Source organism: Triplophysa rosa, linkage group LG13 (assembly GCF_024868665.1).
Source record: "Triplophysa rosa linkage group LG13, Trosa_1v2, whole genome shotgun sequence".
NCBI lineage: Eukaryota > Metazoa > Chordata > Actinopteri > Cypriniformes > Nemacheilidae > Triplophysa > Triplophysa rosa.
The window spans coordinates 2,881,054-2,897,094 of record NC_079902.1 but is presented as its reverse complement, the minus strand read 5'-3'; the positions used below and the strand labels follow the sequence as shown (position 1 = coordinate 2,897,094).

General features: G+C 40.2%; 1 protein-coding gene across 1 annotated transcript; it reads right to left on the bottom strand.

Moving 5' to 3' along the window:
- Positions 1-14: 14 nt before the first annotated feature.
- On the bottom strand, positions 15-12,017 carry LOC130564036 (uncharacterized). Its single transcript, XM_057349907.1, has 2 exons — positions 10,859-12,017; positions 15-3,559 (listed from the first exon to the last, which is right to left on the bottom strand). Exon 2 carries the CDS (start codon positions 3,521-3,523, stop codon positions 1,232-1,234), a length of 2,292 nt encoding a protein of 763 aa, XP_057205890.1. The 5' UTR covers positions 3,524-3,559; positions 10,859-12,017; the 3' UTR covers positions 15-1,231.
- Between the last annotated feature and the right edge of the window lie 4,024 nt (positions 12,018-16,041).

Sequence of the window (16,041 nt, the reverse complement as noted above, 5' to 3'; positions counted from 1 at the left end):
TAGGAGACCTGATGTTTTAGTCATAGATGGCTTGTGTTTTTGGCAGGTGTTACACTCTTTACAACATTTCCACACATCTGCTCTGATGCTAGGCCAGTACACTGTCTCAAGGAGCCTAAATAAGGTTTTGAGCTTTCCAAAATGACCACTCAGTGGATTGTCATGAGCATATTGTAAAAAAGGTTGTCTTAGGGCAGATGGAATGATTAGTTGAAGTTTTTTACCTTTTTTACCATCATGTACACTGCGAAATAGCAAGCCATTTTCGAGAACATAATGAACTCTAGTCACATCAAAGGTCTGTTTGCCTGCCTTAGTGACCAAGTCTTGAACTTCATCATGCTGTTGAGCTGTGGCAATTTGTGATAGATCAACTGGTAGGTCACACGGGGGAAAAATGGTTTTGGTTGCAGTAGCAATGAGTAACATTTCTGGAGGAGTGTTGAGACTTCTTGATAGCACATCTGGTACTACATTGCACTGGCCTTTCCTATATCTCACTGTGAAATAAAAACCTTGCAGTCTTATGGTCCATCGTATGAGGCGTGAGGAGGGTTTTGGATGCTGAAATGCCCAGGTCAAGGCTGCATGATCGGTTATTACTTCAAACATCCGTCCTTCCAGATATTGTCTCCATTTCTCGACGGCCCATACTACTGCCAGACACTCTTTCTCGGATACGGAATAAGCTTTCTCCGCTCCTCTCAGCAAACGAGAAGCATAGGAGATTACATGTTCTTCTCCATCCACTTCCTAAGTGAGAACAACTCCAACACCCATATCACTGGCATCGGTTTGTACTCTGAACGATTTAGAAAAATCAGGGGTGATTAAAACTGGAGCTTGTACAAGGTCTTGTTTAATGGTGTTAAAAGCTTGTTGACACTGCTCTGTCCATTCCCACAAGGCATTCTTCTGATTCAGGGCATGTAAAGGAGCTGCTTTTTCAAAGAATTGGGGAATGAAACGATGATACCATCCTGCTAAACCTAGGAACATTTGCACGTCTTTGATGGTTTGGGGTATGGGAAATGATTCAACCGCTGAAATCTTTGCTGGGTCAGTTTTTATTCCTTCTGGTGTCATGACATGTCCAAGGAATGAGAGCGATTTCTGGATTAAGTTGCATTTTTTTAGATTGAGTGTGAGACCTGCTTTATGGAGACATTTGAAAACTTGTTGGAGATGCAGAAGATGTTCTGGAATAGTTTTTGAATATACGACGATATCATCAATGTATACCATGCAACATTTTCCTCTCACTCCCCGTAGTACCTGTTCCATCAACCGCTGGAAGGATGCTGCAGCGTTTTTCAGGCCGGACGCTAGACACAGAAATTCGTATAACCCTGTAGATGTGACAAAAAGCCGTTTTCTTAATGCTGTCCTTAGCCATTTCTAGTTGCCAGTAGCCACTTTTTAAATCTAGTGTACTGAAGATGGATGATTCATGGAGACTCTCTAAGATATCCTGTATTTGAGGCATGGGGTAAGCATCCAGATGTGTTTTGGAATTAAGCCCTCGATAATCTATACAGAATCTGGAATCTCCATCCTTCTTCTGAACTACCACCACCGGTGAGGCCCAAGGTGAAGTAGACGGTTGGATGATTCCTTTGTCTAAAAGTTCTTGTACTTGTGAATCGATGAATTTCTGCTTCTCCATAGAGACCATGTAAGGACGTTTTCTTACGGGAACTTCATCAACAGTTATAATGCTGTGCTTGATGCAATTTGTTCGACCAATCTGCTGAGTGCACACAGTAGACCAATGTACCATAAAATCCTTTAACTCCTTCTGGGTGGTAAGATCTGCATCTGCTGCTTGGGCTAACTTGTGAACCTGTTGTAGAGTTTCATCATTACAAGTAGACCCCGATACTGCAAGATAGAAATGGGTAGAGGGTTGAAGATTGTGCTGCAGAAACGGAAAACTTTTTGGTTCAGGTATTGCAAGCATTCTGTACTCGGCTTTGTGGAAATCCAACACCATCCTGGACTCCAACAGAAAGTCAATTGCTAGAATAACTGGAACAGTTAGATTGGAATCTTGCATAATAAAGAAAGTGATATACACAGACTGTCCTTGAATTTCACACCTCCAATTCACTTTACCCAAGGAATTTTGTCTCTGGCCATTAGCCAACAGGAATGATTGACCTCCACTAGGTTGACATTCTTCCCGAGGACTTAACTGCTTCCACAACGACTGTTGAATTAGTGAGAAAGTGCTTCCAGTGTCAACTATGGCAATTATATAGCTGTCTCTGATGATTATGGGAAGGGAGATGTTCTTGTAGGCATGATGGTCTGGGCTTTGGTCAAGTAGCACCATTCGATTGCCAACCGGTGGTAACTTGCGCTGAGGTTCTTGAACAGAGGATGTTTTCCTTTTCTGTTCCTCACCATTGACTTGACTCCAATACTTCCTAGACTCATCAAAGTCTCTTTCAATTTGTGTTCCTATCCTGACTAACTCTCCCACGTCCTTGGCAGTCCCACGTAATAAACTAGCAAGTCGAGGATTGCAATTCCTGAGGATGGATTGTATCATTTCCTTCTCAGACATATCCTTTTTCCACCGTAGACACAAAGCACGATATTGGAAAGCAAAGTCCCTGAAACTCTCTTTAGCACCTTGCTTCCTTTCCATCAGTTTCCTGGCTACCACCTCCCGGTAGTCTTTGCTTAAAAACGAGTGCAGGAATCTCTCCTTGAATTGCTTCCATTTAGTCACACTTCTCCTCTCTGCCATCCACCAATCTTTGGCGGTACCCTTCAGTACAGCTGAGAGTGAGGCTAGAATTTCATCGTCAGTGAGGGGGCGAACAGTAAGGTATTCCTCACAACGCTCAATGAACGAAACTGGGTCATCTTCGAGGTTATTGCTGAAACTAGGGAAATCAAGTTTTACTGGAGGGTTGTACGGAATTGCAGACTGATTGGTCTGGTTATGAATATGGCTGGTCGGTCGGTTATATGTCATGTTGCTAGGTGGTGTGGCGCTATCACTAACTAAAGGATCAATTTTGGAGATTTTTGGAGTAGATGAGAATAGTTTAAACTCTTGAAGTTTTTGCTCCAGTTGCTGATCTCTTCTTTTCAAGCAACCTAACATAGATTGACCCAGATCCTTAACTAACATTTCCACCTGCTGTTTAGCTCTCTCATCCTCACGTTGAACATGATATGCAATCCTATCTTCAATCTTTTTACATTGCTTAACCAACTCGTCACAAGAAACTTTCTCACTCACCATCTGACATATTTCTGCCATCTGATTTTCCAAAGCAGTGATTCGGACATTCAGGTTGTGTTCCGTTTCTCCACTTGGTTCCAGTGGTGGAGGTGGAGGAAAAGAAAGGTCATCTTCAGGAAAATTATCCATAGCTCTTTCGCTTACCTCATCAAAGTCAATATACAAGTCACTGAAGGTGTTTATCAAATCTCTCATTGGTTCCCTTCTGGCAATGAAAGACTCAGAGATGAAACTTGCACTCGGTACGACTTCATTGCCATCCATTGCAGATGACGGAGATAGAGCCAAGTGACAAAGAACCTAAGAAAAAAAAACTCAAGTTAAATGATTTTTTTGGCCTGATGGTCCCTGTTTGGGCGCCATTCTGTAACAATCTTCCTACGAACACCCTAGAAAGACGAGCTACAAGATAATTAGAGAGAGGGACCCACCGACCAAACTTGGTTATTTTTACAGAATAAATCAAATACAAGATTTGATAGATGAGGAAAATATATTTTCATAAACAAAACCCTATCCAAAGACATTATATAGACATAGTAATATAGACTCAATTGTCCCTTGCAGTGATGATGTGTCCACGTAAGTGAGGTAATCCAAAGAAAACGGTTAATCCATACAATCCAAACCGCCAGATGCTGAAGTAAGTCCTTGACACCACTGTTCTCTGATTACTGAACACACCTTGGGCCAAACACAACAGCCGCATAGAATCCACAAAGTTGATGAATTGATGATGAAGTGCATGCATATAAAAAAAGTCCTTCTACAAACAAACATATAAACTAGTATTAGCAGGGCATTTATAAACCAAACAGTGAGTGTAAAGCATGAAAGACAAAATACGATTTAGCCATGAGCAAACCCTATGTAATGTTGAAAAACACTACTTACTTGATTGAGCTTAAAACCACAGTTTCTCAATCTGGACTATGTATATTAGGTGAATCAAAAAGAGACAAACCATGCTTCCTTTCACCAAATCATCCTACTTCTTCTCCCATCCTTACCTGGGTAAATACTGAGGAGCAGGCTACCTAGCTCCCCTAGAGCACAGGAAAAATATGACATACAAAAACACAGAAAACATGATAACCAAACTCTGGGTGGTTATAAGTCTCACATCTCTGTGAGAAAAAGGCTTTATCCCTATTCTAAATTCCAATGGTTCTGACTGAGTGGCAAGGTAATAAGTTGTGTCTCCAGAGAATGACAGGACACACACTCGGTATTCTTTTAAGCTTCATAGTATTGCTCTTTTTTGTGCACATCAATGCTATTGTTGTGAATATCAATGCTTTTGGGTAGACAAACAATAGCACATATGAATGACTATTTTTACCATCACATTAGGGCTGGGCGATAAAACGATAACAATATTTATTGCGATATAATTTTCTTCGATTAAACTATAACAAAAGTTTGATAAATGTTCAAAATAATGTAAGCAACGCGGAAGAAATGCTGCGCATGCGTGGTACAGACCGGGCTCCGGAAAGAGAATATGCAAAGTAAAGCTCGTGGGAGACAGGCGAAGAGCGGAGTAAGAAAAATGACAGATGCCGAAGATAATGCCTCGACCAGCGAAAACATTGCCGACAGGAAAGGTCACACAATCTCAGTCGTTTGGAAATACTTTGGCTATTTGCAGTTCGACAAAACACAGAGCAGTGTGCATTGCAAACTCTGCCGAAGATATGTGCCAGCAAAGTCTGGTAATACCACAAACTTATTTCACCACTTGAAACAATAGGCTATCATCCGTTAGAAAACGCAGAAACTAAGAAATTGCAGTCCCTAACAAGTGTTAGTGGGTGAGGGCCATCTCAAAGTTCAACTTCCAAGCAGAAAACCATAATATCAGCATTCTCCAGCGCCGTGGCGTACGACAGAAAAAGTAAACGGTACGAAGACATCACAAATGCAGTGGCATACTGCATTGCCAAAGACATGCTTCCCATTCACACTGTCGAAAATTATGGATTTAGGAAGCTTATTAAAGTCCTTCACCCCAGATACGAGCTACCTGGCCAGAAACATTTTTCAGTGACTGCACTTCCCCGGCTGTATGCGGAGCGTAGGGAACAGTTGGAGCAGGAGCTGCAAAATGTAGCGTATTTCGCCTCTACATCCGATATGTGGTCTAGTCGGGCATCTGAACCTTATCTCAGCCTCACAATTCATTTTATTGACAAAGACTGGAAACTTCAGAGCAAGTGCCTCCAAACGGCTTACTTCCCCGAAAACCACACAGGTGAAGTTATTGCCCCAGGAATGGTTGAAGCGCTTGCCTCGTGGGGGCTGAGTGAGGAGCGTCAAGTATGCATAACAACGGACAGCGGTTCAAATATGATAAAAGCCGCTTCCTTGAACCACTGGACACGGCTTCAGTGTTTTGGGCATCGCCTACACTCAGCTATTGGTAAATTTAATTAGCTAGTCTTTACTTTCATAAAATTCTATACTACAGTATATCAGTAACAAAACAGCTGTAGTAATAATGATAATAAAAAGGAAAGAACGATCAAAGCTATACATTTTAATAGTTGAATTGTTCTTAATGTTAGTGATTATTATTACTATTGTTGTTTTTATTGTTATTATTATTGTTTTATTATGTTAGTGTACTAAAAATGCATGCAGCAGATTAAAACATTTGATAACACTTTAATGATTAATAACATTTTTCAGCATTTATTTATCTTCATTAATATTAGTTAATGGCAATACAATTGTTCACGTTTGTCAATATTTTCTGTAAACTAATATTAACATGTATATGTATATTAACACTGCTGTATAAGCCGTGTTATTTCATATTAGCTAATCAACTAATCATATTTTATGATATGTATACATGTTATTAATCATATTGTAAAGTGTTACTAATTATTTAACATATTCTTATTTTTACTTGTGTATTTAGAACAGATATACTTTTTGGTCATATTTTGTCTTTTCTCAAAAGTATACAAATCTTTTTTTCCTTTCTTTTTATCCTTAGAGAAAGTTGGAAAGGACAAGAGGGTGGAACGAGCCATCGGGGTGTGTAAAAAAGTAGTGTCTGCCTTCTTTTTCCTGGAAAAAGAAGAGAGACCTTGCAACTGCTCAAGAAGAATTTAACCTACCCAAGCACAAGCTTACTACAGAATCACCTACCAGGTGGAGCTCACGGCAAAAGATGGTGTCAAGAGTGATAGAGCAGCACAAAGCTATCTCTCAGGTACTCGCTGCTGACAAGAAAACCAGACACTTGGTCCCCACCTGGCAAGACATGGATGTGCTAGAGTCAGTGAACGAGGCCATAAAGCCACTCCTTGAGTTCACAGATTCACTCTCAGGTGAAACATACGTGAGCGTGTCCTATCTTAAACCTGTGTTGCACCTCTTCAGAACAGAGGTGCTGAAACACTCTGATGATGACACACAGCTCACAAAGGACATAAAGGCAACGGTCATGGACTATCTTAATGAGAAGTATGATGACGACGGGACAGACAGTCTGCTTGACATGGCATCCGCGCTTTAAGACCCATTACATAAAGCCAGACAAGATAGAGACTATCAAAACAAGAGCAGCGTCTGAGATTATGAACACGGAGGAAGACCAAGGCCCATCTACTTCACACCAAACAGAAGTAGAAGAGGCAGAGGGGGAAGCTGCTGCAGCTTTACCTGCCAAAAAGCAGAGAAAGACACTGGGCAGTTTTTTTAAGAAGCTGTGCCCCAGCAACACAGGACTCACATACATGCAGACAGTGGAGGGAGAGCTGGAAAACTACCTCATGGCTCCAGATGCAGACAGTGAAACTGAACCCCTGGATTGGTGGAAGATGCATGAGAAAACCTTTCCAAGAGTGAGTAAACTAGCACAGCGGTACTTGTGCATCCCTGCCACCAGCTCTCCCTCCGAGAGGATTTTTAGCACGGGAGGAAACATTGTGACCTGTCACAGGGCAGCTCTAAAACCTGAGACTGTAGACAGACTTGTCTTTCTTGCTCTTAACCTGTAGAGTAATTGTTGAAAACTTGAAAATGTACACTGTGGTCAAAAAAACTGTCTATTTTGCACATTTAAGATATTATTTTGTCTATTTAGTTTGCTTGCACTGTCAGCTAAAACATAAATAGTTATCAATGTTTCAAGCCATCCGTATAAATAGTTTGGCAAGCTGACTAGAATTGATATTTATTTATTTATCAATTTATTTTATTTACACTAAGCTAAAACAAAATGTTTACAAAAGTTCCAAGCCATCTATTCAAATGGCATGCTGACCAGAATTAATATTTTTTTGTCTATTTCTTTAAAAACTTTAAATTTTGCAGTCTGATCTATGTTACATGCGTGTTGTGTCACAGTGTGTTCTGTGACTATACAGTTGTTAATTTTTCAATGAGAATATTTATTTTGTTGAGGGAAAAGTGTTTGATCTAGATTGTTTTATTATTCTGTAAATTCTACCTCACATTTTTTTAATGTTCAGCTTTTTGGCAATAAACAGTTTAATAACACTGTTAAGTGTCTGGTTTTCACAAATTTCATACAGGAGCTAAAATCTGCCTTAAACTAAAAAGAAATAAAGATTTCAATTTTTCGTGGTAATTATTGTTATCGACTGATATTGTCTGATTGACTGATTTTTTCAGCCATATCGCCCAGGCCTACATCACATTGTAATGTTTTTTCAGGTTGGAATACTATTCAAAGGTCCCTGTCATACAAAGATTATTTTTCTCTTTATCCTGTTTTTTCTTTAAACTACTAGTATCTTTGGACAAAGTGGTGAATTCGCCTGAAAGAGATCAACAGAACATAGTTTACATACACATACCTAAATACGTATGTACATATTCTATGTGCATCATACTATTGTAATTGTATATGGTGCATTTTTAATGTGGTTTTACATGGCTTGCTCCAGTAACACACGTACAAGCTCTTTTCACTCACTAAGGGTTTATTCAGAAGTCATAAATGACAAACATGATGACAACAGAGACAACGATAATAAACATCAGACATAAGAACTGAAAATATTGACAAATAATTGCATATTTGTCTTTTATACGACTCAATCAACAAACTGTTATAGTAACATCACAACAAACACCAAAAGAAGAATATAACGGTTAACTGACAATCATACATCAATCAAACTAACACAAAAAAATAAAGCATAAACATTCGGTATAAAATTCAGTATCACAAGTAAACAAACACACCATATTTTTCACGCTAAAGTAATAAACGTACAACAGTAACCACCTACAGAAAGGTGGAAGAAAACAAAGAAAACTATTCCACTTATTCCACACTTCGTTAACTTAACCTGTCTGATTTTAACAAAAAAATGAGTGCAAGCGCATTAGTACATTAGTGTTCAGCTGTGCGTTTATTTATATCTCCAGATGAAAACAGTTCCGTCTTAATTAGTTCCACTTAACGATAATCACGTTAAGACATATCATTCACTTCTCTTTAGTATTGTGAGTTTGTTTTAATTCGTTTTATGCGTTTTAATGAATCTGTACTCTGGAAGCTGTAATCAAAATTCCTTGTGTGTGTGCGTGCGTGTAAGCATACTTGACAATAAAATGTTCATTCACACTATTTGTTTCCAGTGTTGCCTAATATTGGTGATTCTAGGAGCTCTGTTTAAAATGCATTCGTATTTCCTTTGCGTTTATGTTTCTAATGTAAATGTTTCATTTGTGTATTACATGTCTAATCGTTACCACAAATAACTACTAGATGGCATAAGCGTATATAGTGGAGCTGTTAATATATTACAGTTTATCCAGTCCTCCAGAGGGCGTTAGTTCTATAGTTGTAGTAGTAATTAGCTACTGGGTGGCAAGAGAAGAACAAGTGTTTTTCTAGAACAGGAGTCTTCAACTAAAATCGCTTGAGGTCCAGTAAACGAACCCTCCTTACCAGCTGAGGTCCGGACAATTAAATACCTAAAAACATGAATTTATGGTTTTTGACAGACCAAAGAAATAAACATGTCTTTTCATATCTATACGACGGCATTACAATGTCTGACAACAATAATGAAGGAAAATGTGCAAAATGCCCTAATCTCTAAACCTGCACTGAACATACATTCATTTCAACATGAACAACTTTAAAAGAAAACTAATGTGTTGTTTTCTGCTGAACTGAGATTAACAAATAGCAGCATCAAGTTGAGACTGATCATCCTCTGATAACATTTCAGCTCTTCTTGAGGCTGGTGCAGATGAAAGGGGGGTTTGTTTAATATTTTCTTTTAGTTCATATCTTTATTTTCCTTCTAAACGTGTTTCACACGCAGCCTTCATGCACTCTTTTACTATTTTCCCATCAGTAAAGGGCTTTTTATGTTTTCCTAAGATCCACTGTGAACATTCATATGCTGGTTGTTGGGCGGTAAGTGAGTGAGGGAGGACCCGTGTAGATCGCTCCTACTGGGCTTTGAGCTAATATATTTTCCGTGTCCTTATGTTGATTGTGATTTTTAGTCATTGAATACTCCTTTGTGTTTGCATCTTTTAGTTTTACACTTTTTTTGCATTAAATCCTGGTCAAATACAACAACTGTCTGTTCCTTGGAGGAAGTGATGCAAGAGAGAGTTTAGCTGGCTGTGAATCTCAATATAGGACACAGGGTCACATTGGGTGCAACGGTACAGTAAAATCATAACACTCTGCGAGTGAGCACAATAAACTACTGGAATTGAGTAAAATACATTCAACTTCTGCAGTCGTACTCAGCCATCATAATGGAAAAAACAGAAGCTGAAACCCAAAACAACGAGGACATCAAATTGTTGCGCTCCTCTAACGCAGTGTAACGGGGTATTTAGACCCACCTGGTAGGGGAATTAGTTAGGGCTGCCCTGGAGGACTGAGTAACGTAAGGATCTTAGTCCCTGCCCTTAGTGCTTTTAGTCCCTTTACACGCTTATGCATGTACGTTATCTCCTACCTTATTGATACGTATCACTTCAGACCGGCAAGGACAGGCTTCAGTTAGAGTAATGTCACGAAATGGCTTCCTGAAGTAAAGGTGTATGTGAGATACAGTTTTACACATCCCTCCCTTCCCGAGTCTAATAAGATAGGTGAGACGCCCCTACGCCCTGACAGCCCTCAACAAAAAGGTTTCACTGCAGGTAAGTAAACAAAAATGGAACAAATCTATTTTCTTCTTATTTTTCTCTGAAACAAAGATTACTTCTAGTTGGGCACTGAAATAAAATAATAGAAAGAGAAAAAGTTGCAGTATGTGTGATTCTTTCACACCCACTATAACATAACCACTCTCAATATAACAGTAGGAACTATTTTCCTTTTAAAGTTACAAATCCCAGTAGCACTTCAAGAAGGGAAACACTTAAAATTCCTCATGAATTCCACTTAGAATGAGACCTCACTGTTCAATCTGTTAATTTCAACAAAATCAAGTTTGAAAAAAAAACAATGGCATACACAATGAAATTTCACATTTGAACGACAAATCACTCACAGATCACTTTATGTTCTGTCGTTCAGCAATACTCAACTTACTGTCCAACAAATCACAATATTGACAAAGAGTAAATTGGAAATACCAGTCTGTGGAACGATGAGTGGAAATGTGTTGTCTCGACGTAGCGTGCGTTGAAATTAACTTTAGTAGTGTAGTTGACTCACTCAAGCCCAACGAAATATCCGGGAAGTTGGGTATATCAAACAATGAATCAAACTGAGATGTCGTTAAGAGTGAGAAATCCTTAACTTCCAAAAACAAATCTCTCTGCGTTAACTGCAACATACAGCAGTCTCTGTCTCACGTGCAAAGACGAAAAAAACGTTGAACACGAAAAAAATGTGTGATTAGTCTGTTTCAATAACGCTTTTTCACCATCAAAACGTAATGAGCGCAATACTCAGGCAAAAGTGATCGGATCTCTTCAAACGTCACAATTCAAACAAAAAACACATATTATACACTCGACGCTGTCGTTGTAGCCGTAATAAAGTTACTGCGTCACTCCGGCAGCTGATGCGGCCCACGAAGCAAAAACGACACAAAACAAAATCCTCAACTGCGAAATGTGGGTCACAGTTCGCAAAAACACTAGGTGATGTAGTCTTTTATTCGACTACAGCTCTGATACAGCACTATTAAAGCAACTTTATCAACCGAACTTCTCGAGCACGACACGACACGACACTCACTTCTGTTTGGGACACTCTCGTGCACCGCCCTCTTCTTCGCATCCTCTCGCAACACACGTAAAACCAGTCCATCTGTCAAAATAAAAGTCTCCCAAAAATAATCACAATAATATACTGTATACCCGTTACATCAGCAAAGTCCTCAAGGTTGTCAGGAAAAATTACTGTTAGATCATCAACAGGATCTTCAAAGTCGTCAGCATCAACCAGAGCCAGCATGGCTGCAGCACGCGCGCATGCAGAAGCTCAAGCCACAAAAGCCAGATTAGCATATACTGAGAAAGAGATGTATATTAAAGTGGAAAAGGCACAGTTAGAGGCAACTCTTGATTTACTCAATCTTCAGAAAGAAGCAGATGCAGCCGTGGCTAAAGCGGAGGTGATGGAGTCTGCTGCTGCTCAGTATGCCATTCCAGGGCAAGGTGAAGAGCTGAGCTTCTTTCTTACCGCTACAAACAACTACAGAAGAAAAAGTGAGTGAATACATAAACAAACACAGCAACACTGATCTGGCTCAGGAAAACAGAAATACATTTCAACATGAAATGACATGTCAAGAGGAGCAATTCAAACAATCACGAATGTACACACCTTTGTATGCCAAACAAGAACCAAATCACTACCTGAATCGGCCACCAGATGGCACCAAGCGACCGCAGCAAAAAGATGAAATGCAACAAGCCTCTCACAACCTGTTAAAACCACAGCGGAGGACAGGTTCAAATAATGCCGTCAGTACAATCAGTGATCTTGCCAGATTCTTAGCAAAGAGTCAGTTAGTAACTGGAGGACTGACTAAATTTGATGATAAGCCAGAGAGTTACCTGAGCTGGAAAGCCACATTCCAGAGTACCACCAGAGATCTTGGTCTTACGGCAAGTGAAGAAATTAACCTTCTGATTAAGTGGTTGGGCCTAGAGTCTTCTGAACATGCTAAGAGGTCAAAAGCAGTTATATAAAGCAACCACCTGCCGGTCTGGACATGATATGGAAAAGGTTAAAAGAATGCTACGGCTCACCAGAAGCAATAGAAAATTCCCTGTTTTCAAGAGTGCAAACCTTCCCAAAGCTCTCCAGCAAGGAGCCTCACAAGCTTCGCGACCTGTCCGATCTTCTGTGTGAACTGCATGCTGCAAAACTAGATGGATATTTACCTGGTTTAAGTTACCTCGATACAGCCAGGGGAGTAAGTCCAATTGTGGAGAAGCTGCCCTTCCACCTTCAAGAAAAGTGGACTATGGTAGGGACAAAGTTTAAAGAAGACCATAATGTTAGCTTCCCACCCTTCTCATTCTTCGTGGAGTTTGTGAAAGGTCAGGCCAAAGCAAGGAATGACCCGAGCTTTACCACAACTTACCTTTCACCTACCAATTCTACAATTACATACAGAAAGGGAAAACCAAGAGGTAATTACACACAAAAACCATCAGTTACAGTGCACAAGATAAGAAGTATCAGAAGGAGGAAAGACAGTCGAAGACATTAAAAGACAGTGTCCCATACATCACAAACCCCATCCACTGAAAAGATGCAGGGGTTTTAGGATTATGCTGCTTGAGGATAGGAAAAAGTTGCTCAAAGACAACAACATCTGCTATCGCTGCCTTGCTTCTACCGACCACCAAGCCAAAGACTGTAAGGTAACAGTTAAGTGTGAAGAGTGCAACAGCGAGAAACACCTTGCAGCTCTCCACCCAGGTCCGGCACCGTCGATGTATAAGCCTCCCTCATACCCCAAATAGCATGGCGGGGAGCAAGCAAACGCGCAAGACTTAGATGTCACCGCCACATGTACAGAGGTATGTGGAAATGAGATCACAGGGAAATCCTGTTCCAAGATCTGCTTGGTGCAAGTCTACCCAAAGGATCAGCCAAACAACATCAGAAAGATGTACGCAATAATAGACGATCAAAGTAACCAATCACTTGCGAGGACAGAGTTTTTCGACATATTCGATATACAAGGCACAACCTCACCATACACACTAAAAACTTGTGCTGGTGTAATGCAAGTGACTGGAAGAAGAGCTTGTGACTATGTAGTTACGTCATTTGATGGAAAAGTGAGTTTTCCTCTTCCCACACTCATAGAGTGCAACGCAATCCCCAAAAATAGAGAAGAAATTCCTAATGCCGAAGATGCTTTACATCACCCTCATTTGAGAGCAATAGCCACTGAGATACCGCCCCTTGACCCAGACGCTGACATTCTGCTGCTGATAGGACGGAACCTTCTCAGTGTTCACAAAGTATGGAGGCAGATTAGTGGCAGACGCAATGACCCATTTGCACATAAACTTGAACTAGGCTGGGTTATCGTTGGTGACGTGTGTCTTGGCAGCGCTCACAAGCCGAATGAAGTCAGTGTTCTAAAAACACATGTGCTGGACAACGGACGCTCAAGCTACCTCACTCCCTGCGACCGGCACTTCAGTGTAAAAGAAGACTTCAGTCTGAGCCAGTCCAAAGCTGTTTCCAATCCATTGCTGTTTTCAAACTCGCGTACAAATTCAACTGCTGAAACTCTAGGAGCAAATCTGTTTTGTCGCACTAATGAGGACAATCAGCTTGCATACTCTGTTGAGGACACAATCTTTCTAAAGAAGATGGAAGGATTCTTCAAAGATGACACTAACAACTGAGTTGCGCCACTACCATTTTGAAGCCCCAGACGCCTACTCCCTGACAACAGGCATTACGCCTATAAACGCCTTATATCCCTGCAACGTGTGCTCGACAAGAAGCCAGACATGAAGGTCAGACACTTCACTGAGTTCATGCAGAAAATGCTCGATAACAAACATGCAGAGCGTGTGCACCACCTCGTGAAGGATTCAAAGAGAGCTGGTATCTCCCTACCTTTGTCATCTATCATCCACAGAAGCCTGGGAAGATTCGTGTGGTGTTTGATTCCAGTGCGCAGTTTGATGGAGTGTCTCTTAACGACGTACTGCTGTCAGGGCCTGACCTAAATAACACACTTGTAGGTGTGCTCCTCCGTTTCAGGAAAGACCCTGTCGCCATAACAGCTGACATCGAGCAGATGTTCTACTGCTTTGTTGTTCCAGAAGAGCACAGGGATTACCTTCGCTTCCTCTGGTACGAGGATAACGACCTGACCAAAGACGTAGTAGACTACAGGATGAGGGTGCACGTCTTTGGTAACAGTCCCTCACCAGCAGTGGCCATTTATGGGTTAAGAATGGCAGCAAAGGTAGCAGAAACTGGGACAGACGCCCGAAACTTTATAGAGTATGACTTCTATGTGGACGATGCATTAAAGTCCTTCCCAACTGAAGCTAAGGCTGTTGACGTTAGGGCTGTCACGATTACGAAATTTGATTGATGATTAATTGTCTAATAAATCATTGCGATTATGGCGATTCATTGTGTTTTGGGGCTTTGACGATTATGCCGATTAATTGTCTGTTTTTGAGCTTTGACATTTAATTCTCATACATTTTTGATTCAGCGATTGAAACGACCATATTGTTCTGAATGCAAGACTATGTTTTTTTCTTGGAAATACATCGGAAAAAATTGGGTCATCATATATTTAAGGTTTAGGCTTTTACCTGTCAATAATACAACCACCAAATACTTGTAAATTAAGTAAATTGATCAGGTGTGAATTGAAGCCACCATTAAAATACAATCAGTCATAGAAAAGCTTCTAGTCTGTTTTTTTCTCACTTGCAAGACTACAATTAAATTTTACTTGTGTGTTAATGAAATTTTGGTAGACTGGTTTTCACACTGAGATTTGCTTAAATAATATTAAATTGTACTGCAGGTAATTTGTATATGTTTTAGTTTTTTTTTAATTGATTGTGTTGTGGTGGAACATTTTACAAGTATTACCATGCTTTAGTAACAATATATACACTAAAATATGCAATATGCAGATACACTACAGCTCCCCCTAGTGTCTTCTATAGAGTTGTGCAATAATTGCGATGATCTGAAACCATCGCGATGAGGTCAAACAATCGCGATGAGACGATTATTTAATAATCGTGACAACCCTAATTGACGTCCTACAGAGAGCCCAAAAAATGCTCGCCTTGTCTAATCTACGTCTCCATAAGATTGTTTCCAACAAAGTGGAAGTAGTGAATGCCTTTCCGCCAGAAGACAGGGCCAAAGAAATCAAAGATCTTTCTGCAGATAAGCCACCAGTACAGCGCAGTTTGGGTGTGAGGTGGAACACCACATCAGACACATTCACATTTGATGTTTCACAAGAGCAGAAGCCCTTTACTCACCGTGGGGTACTCTCCAGAGTTAACAGTTTGTTTGATCCTCTTGGACTGCTTGTACTATTGTGTAATTTCTGGGCACATATACATGTTTTTTACATGTATTGAGCACTGTTTTTCACCACAGTTATAAATGCACTTATCTGCTCCTCAACAACAGATGGTTGTTTATTCAGTTAATACTGAACGTATCTATGAAAATGAATAGATATGTCTTTGTTCTATAGTGGGTTATAAGCAGGTGTTGTCCGTGTAACGAGATAACCAAGATGGATAAGATGGATTTTTCTTAGCTTGCATACTTCGAGTAATTA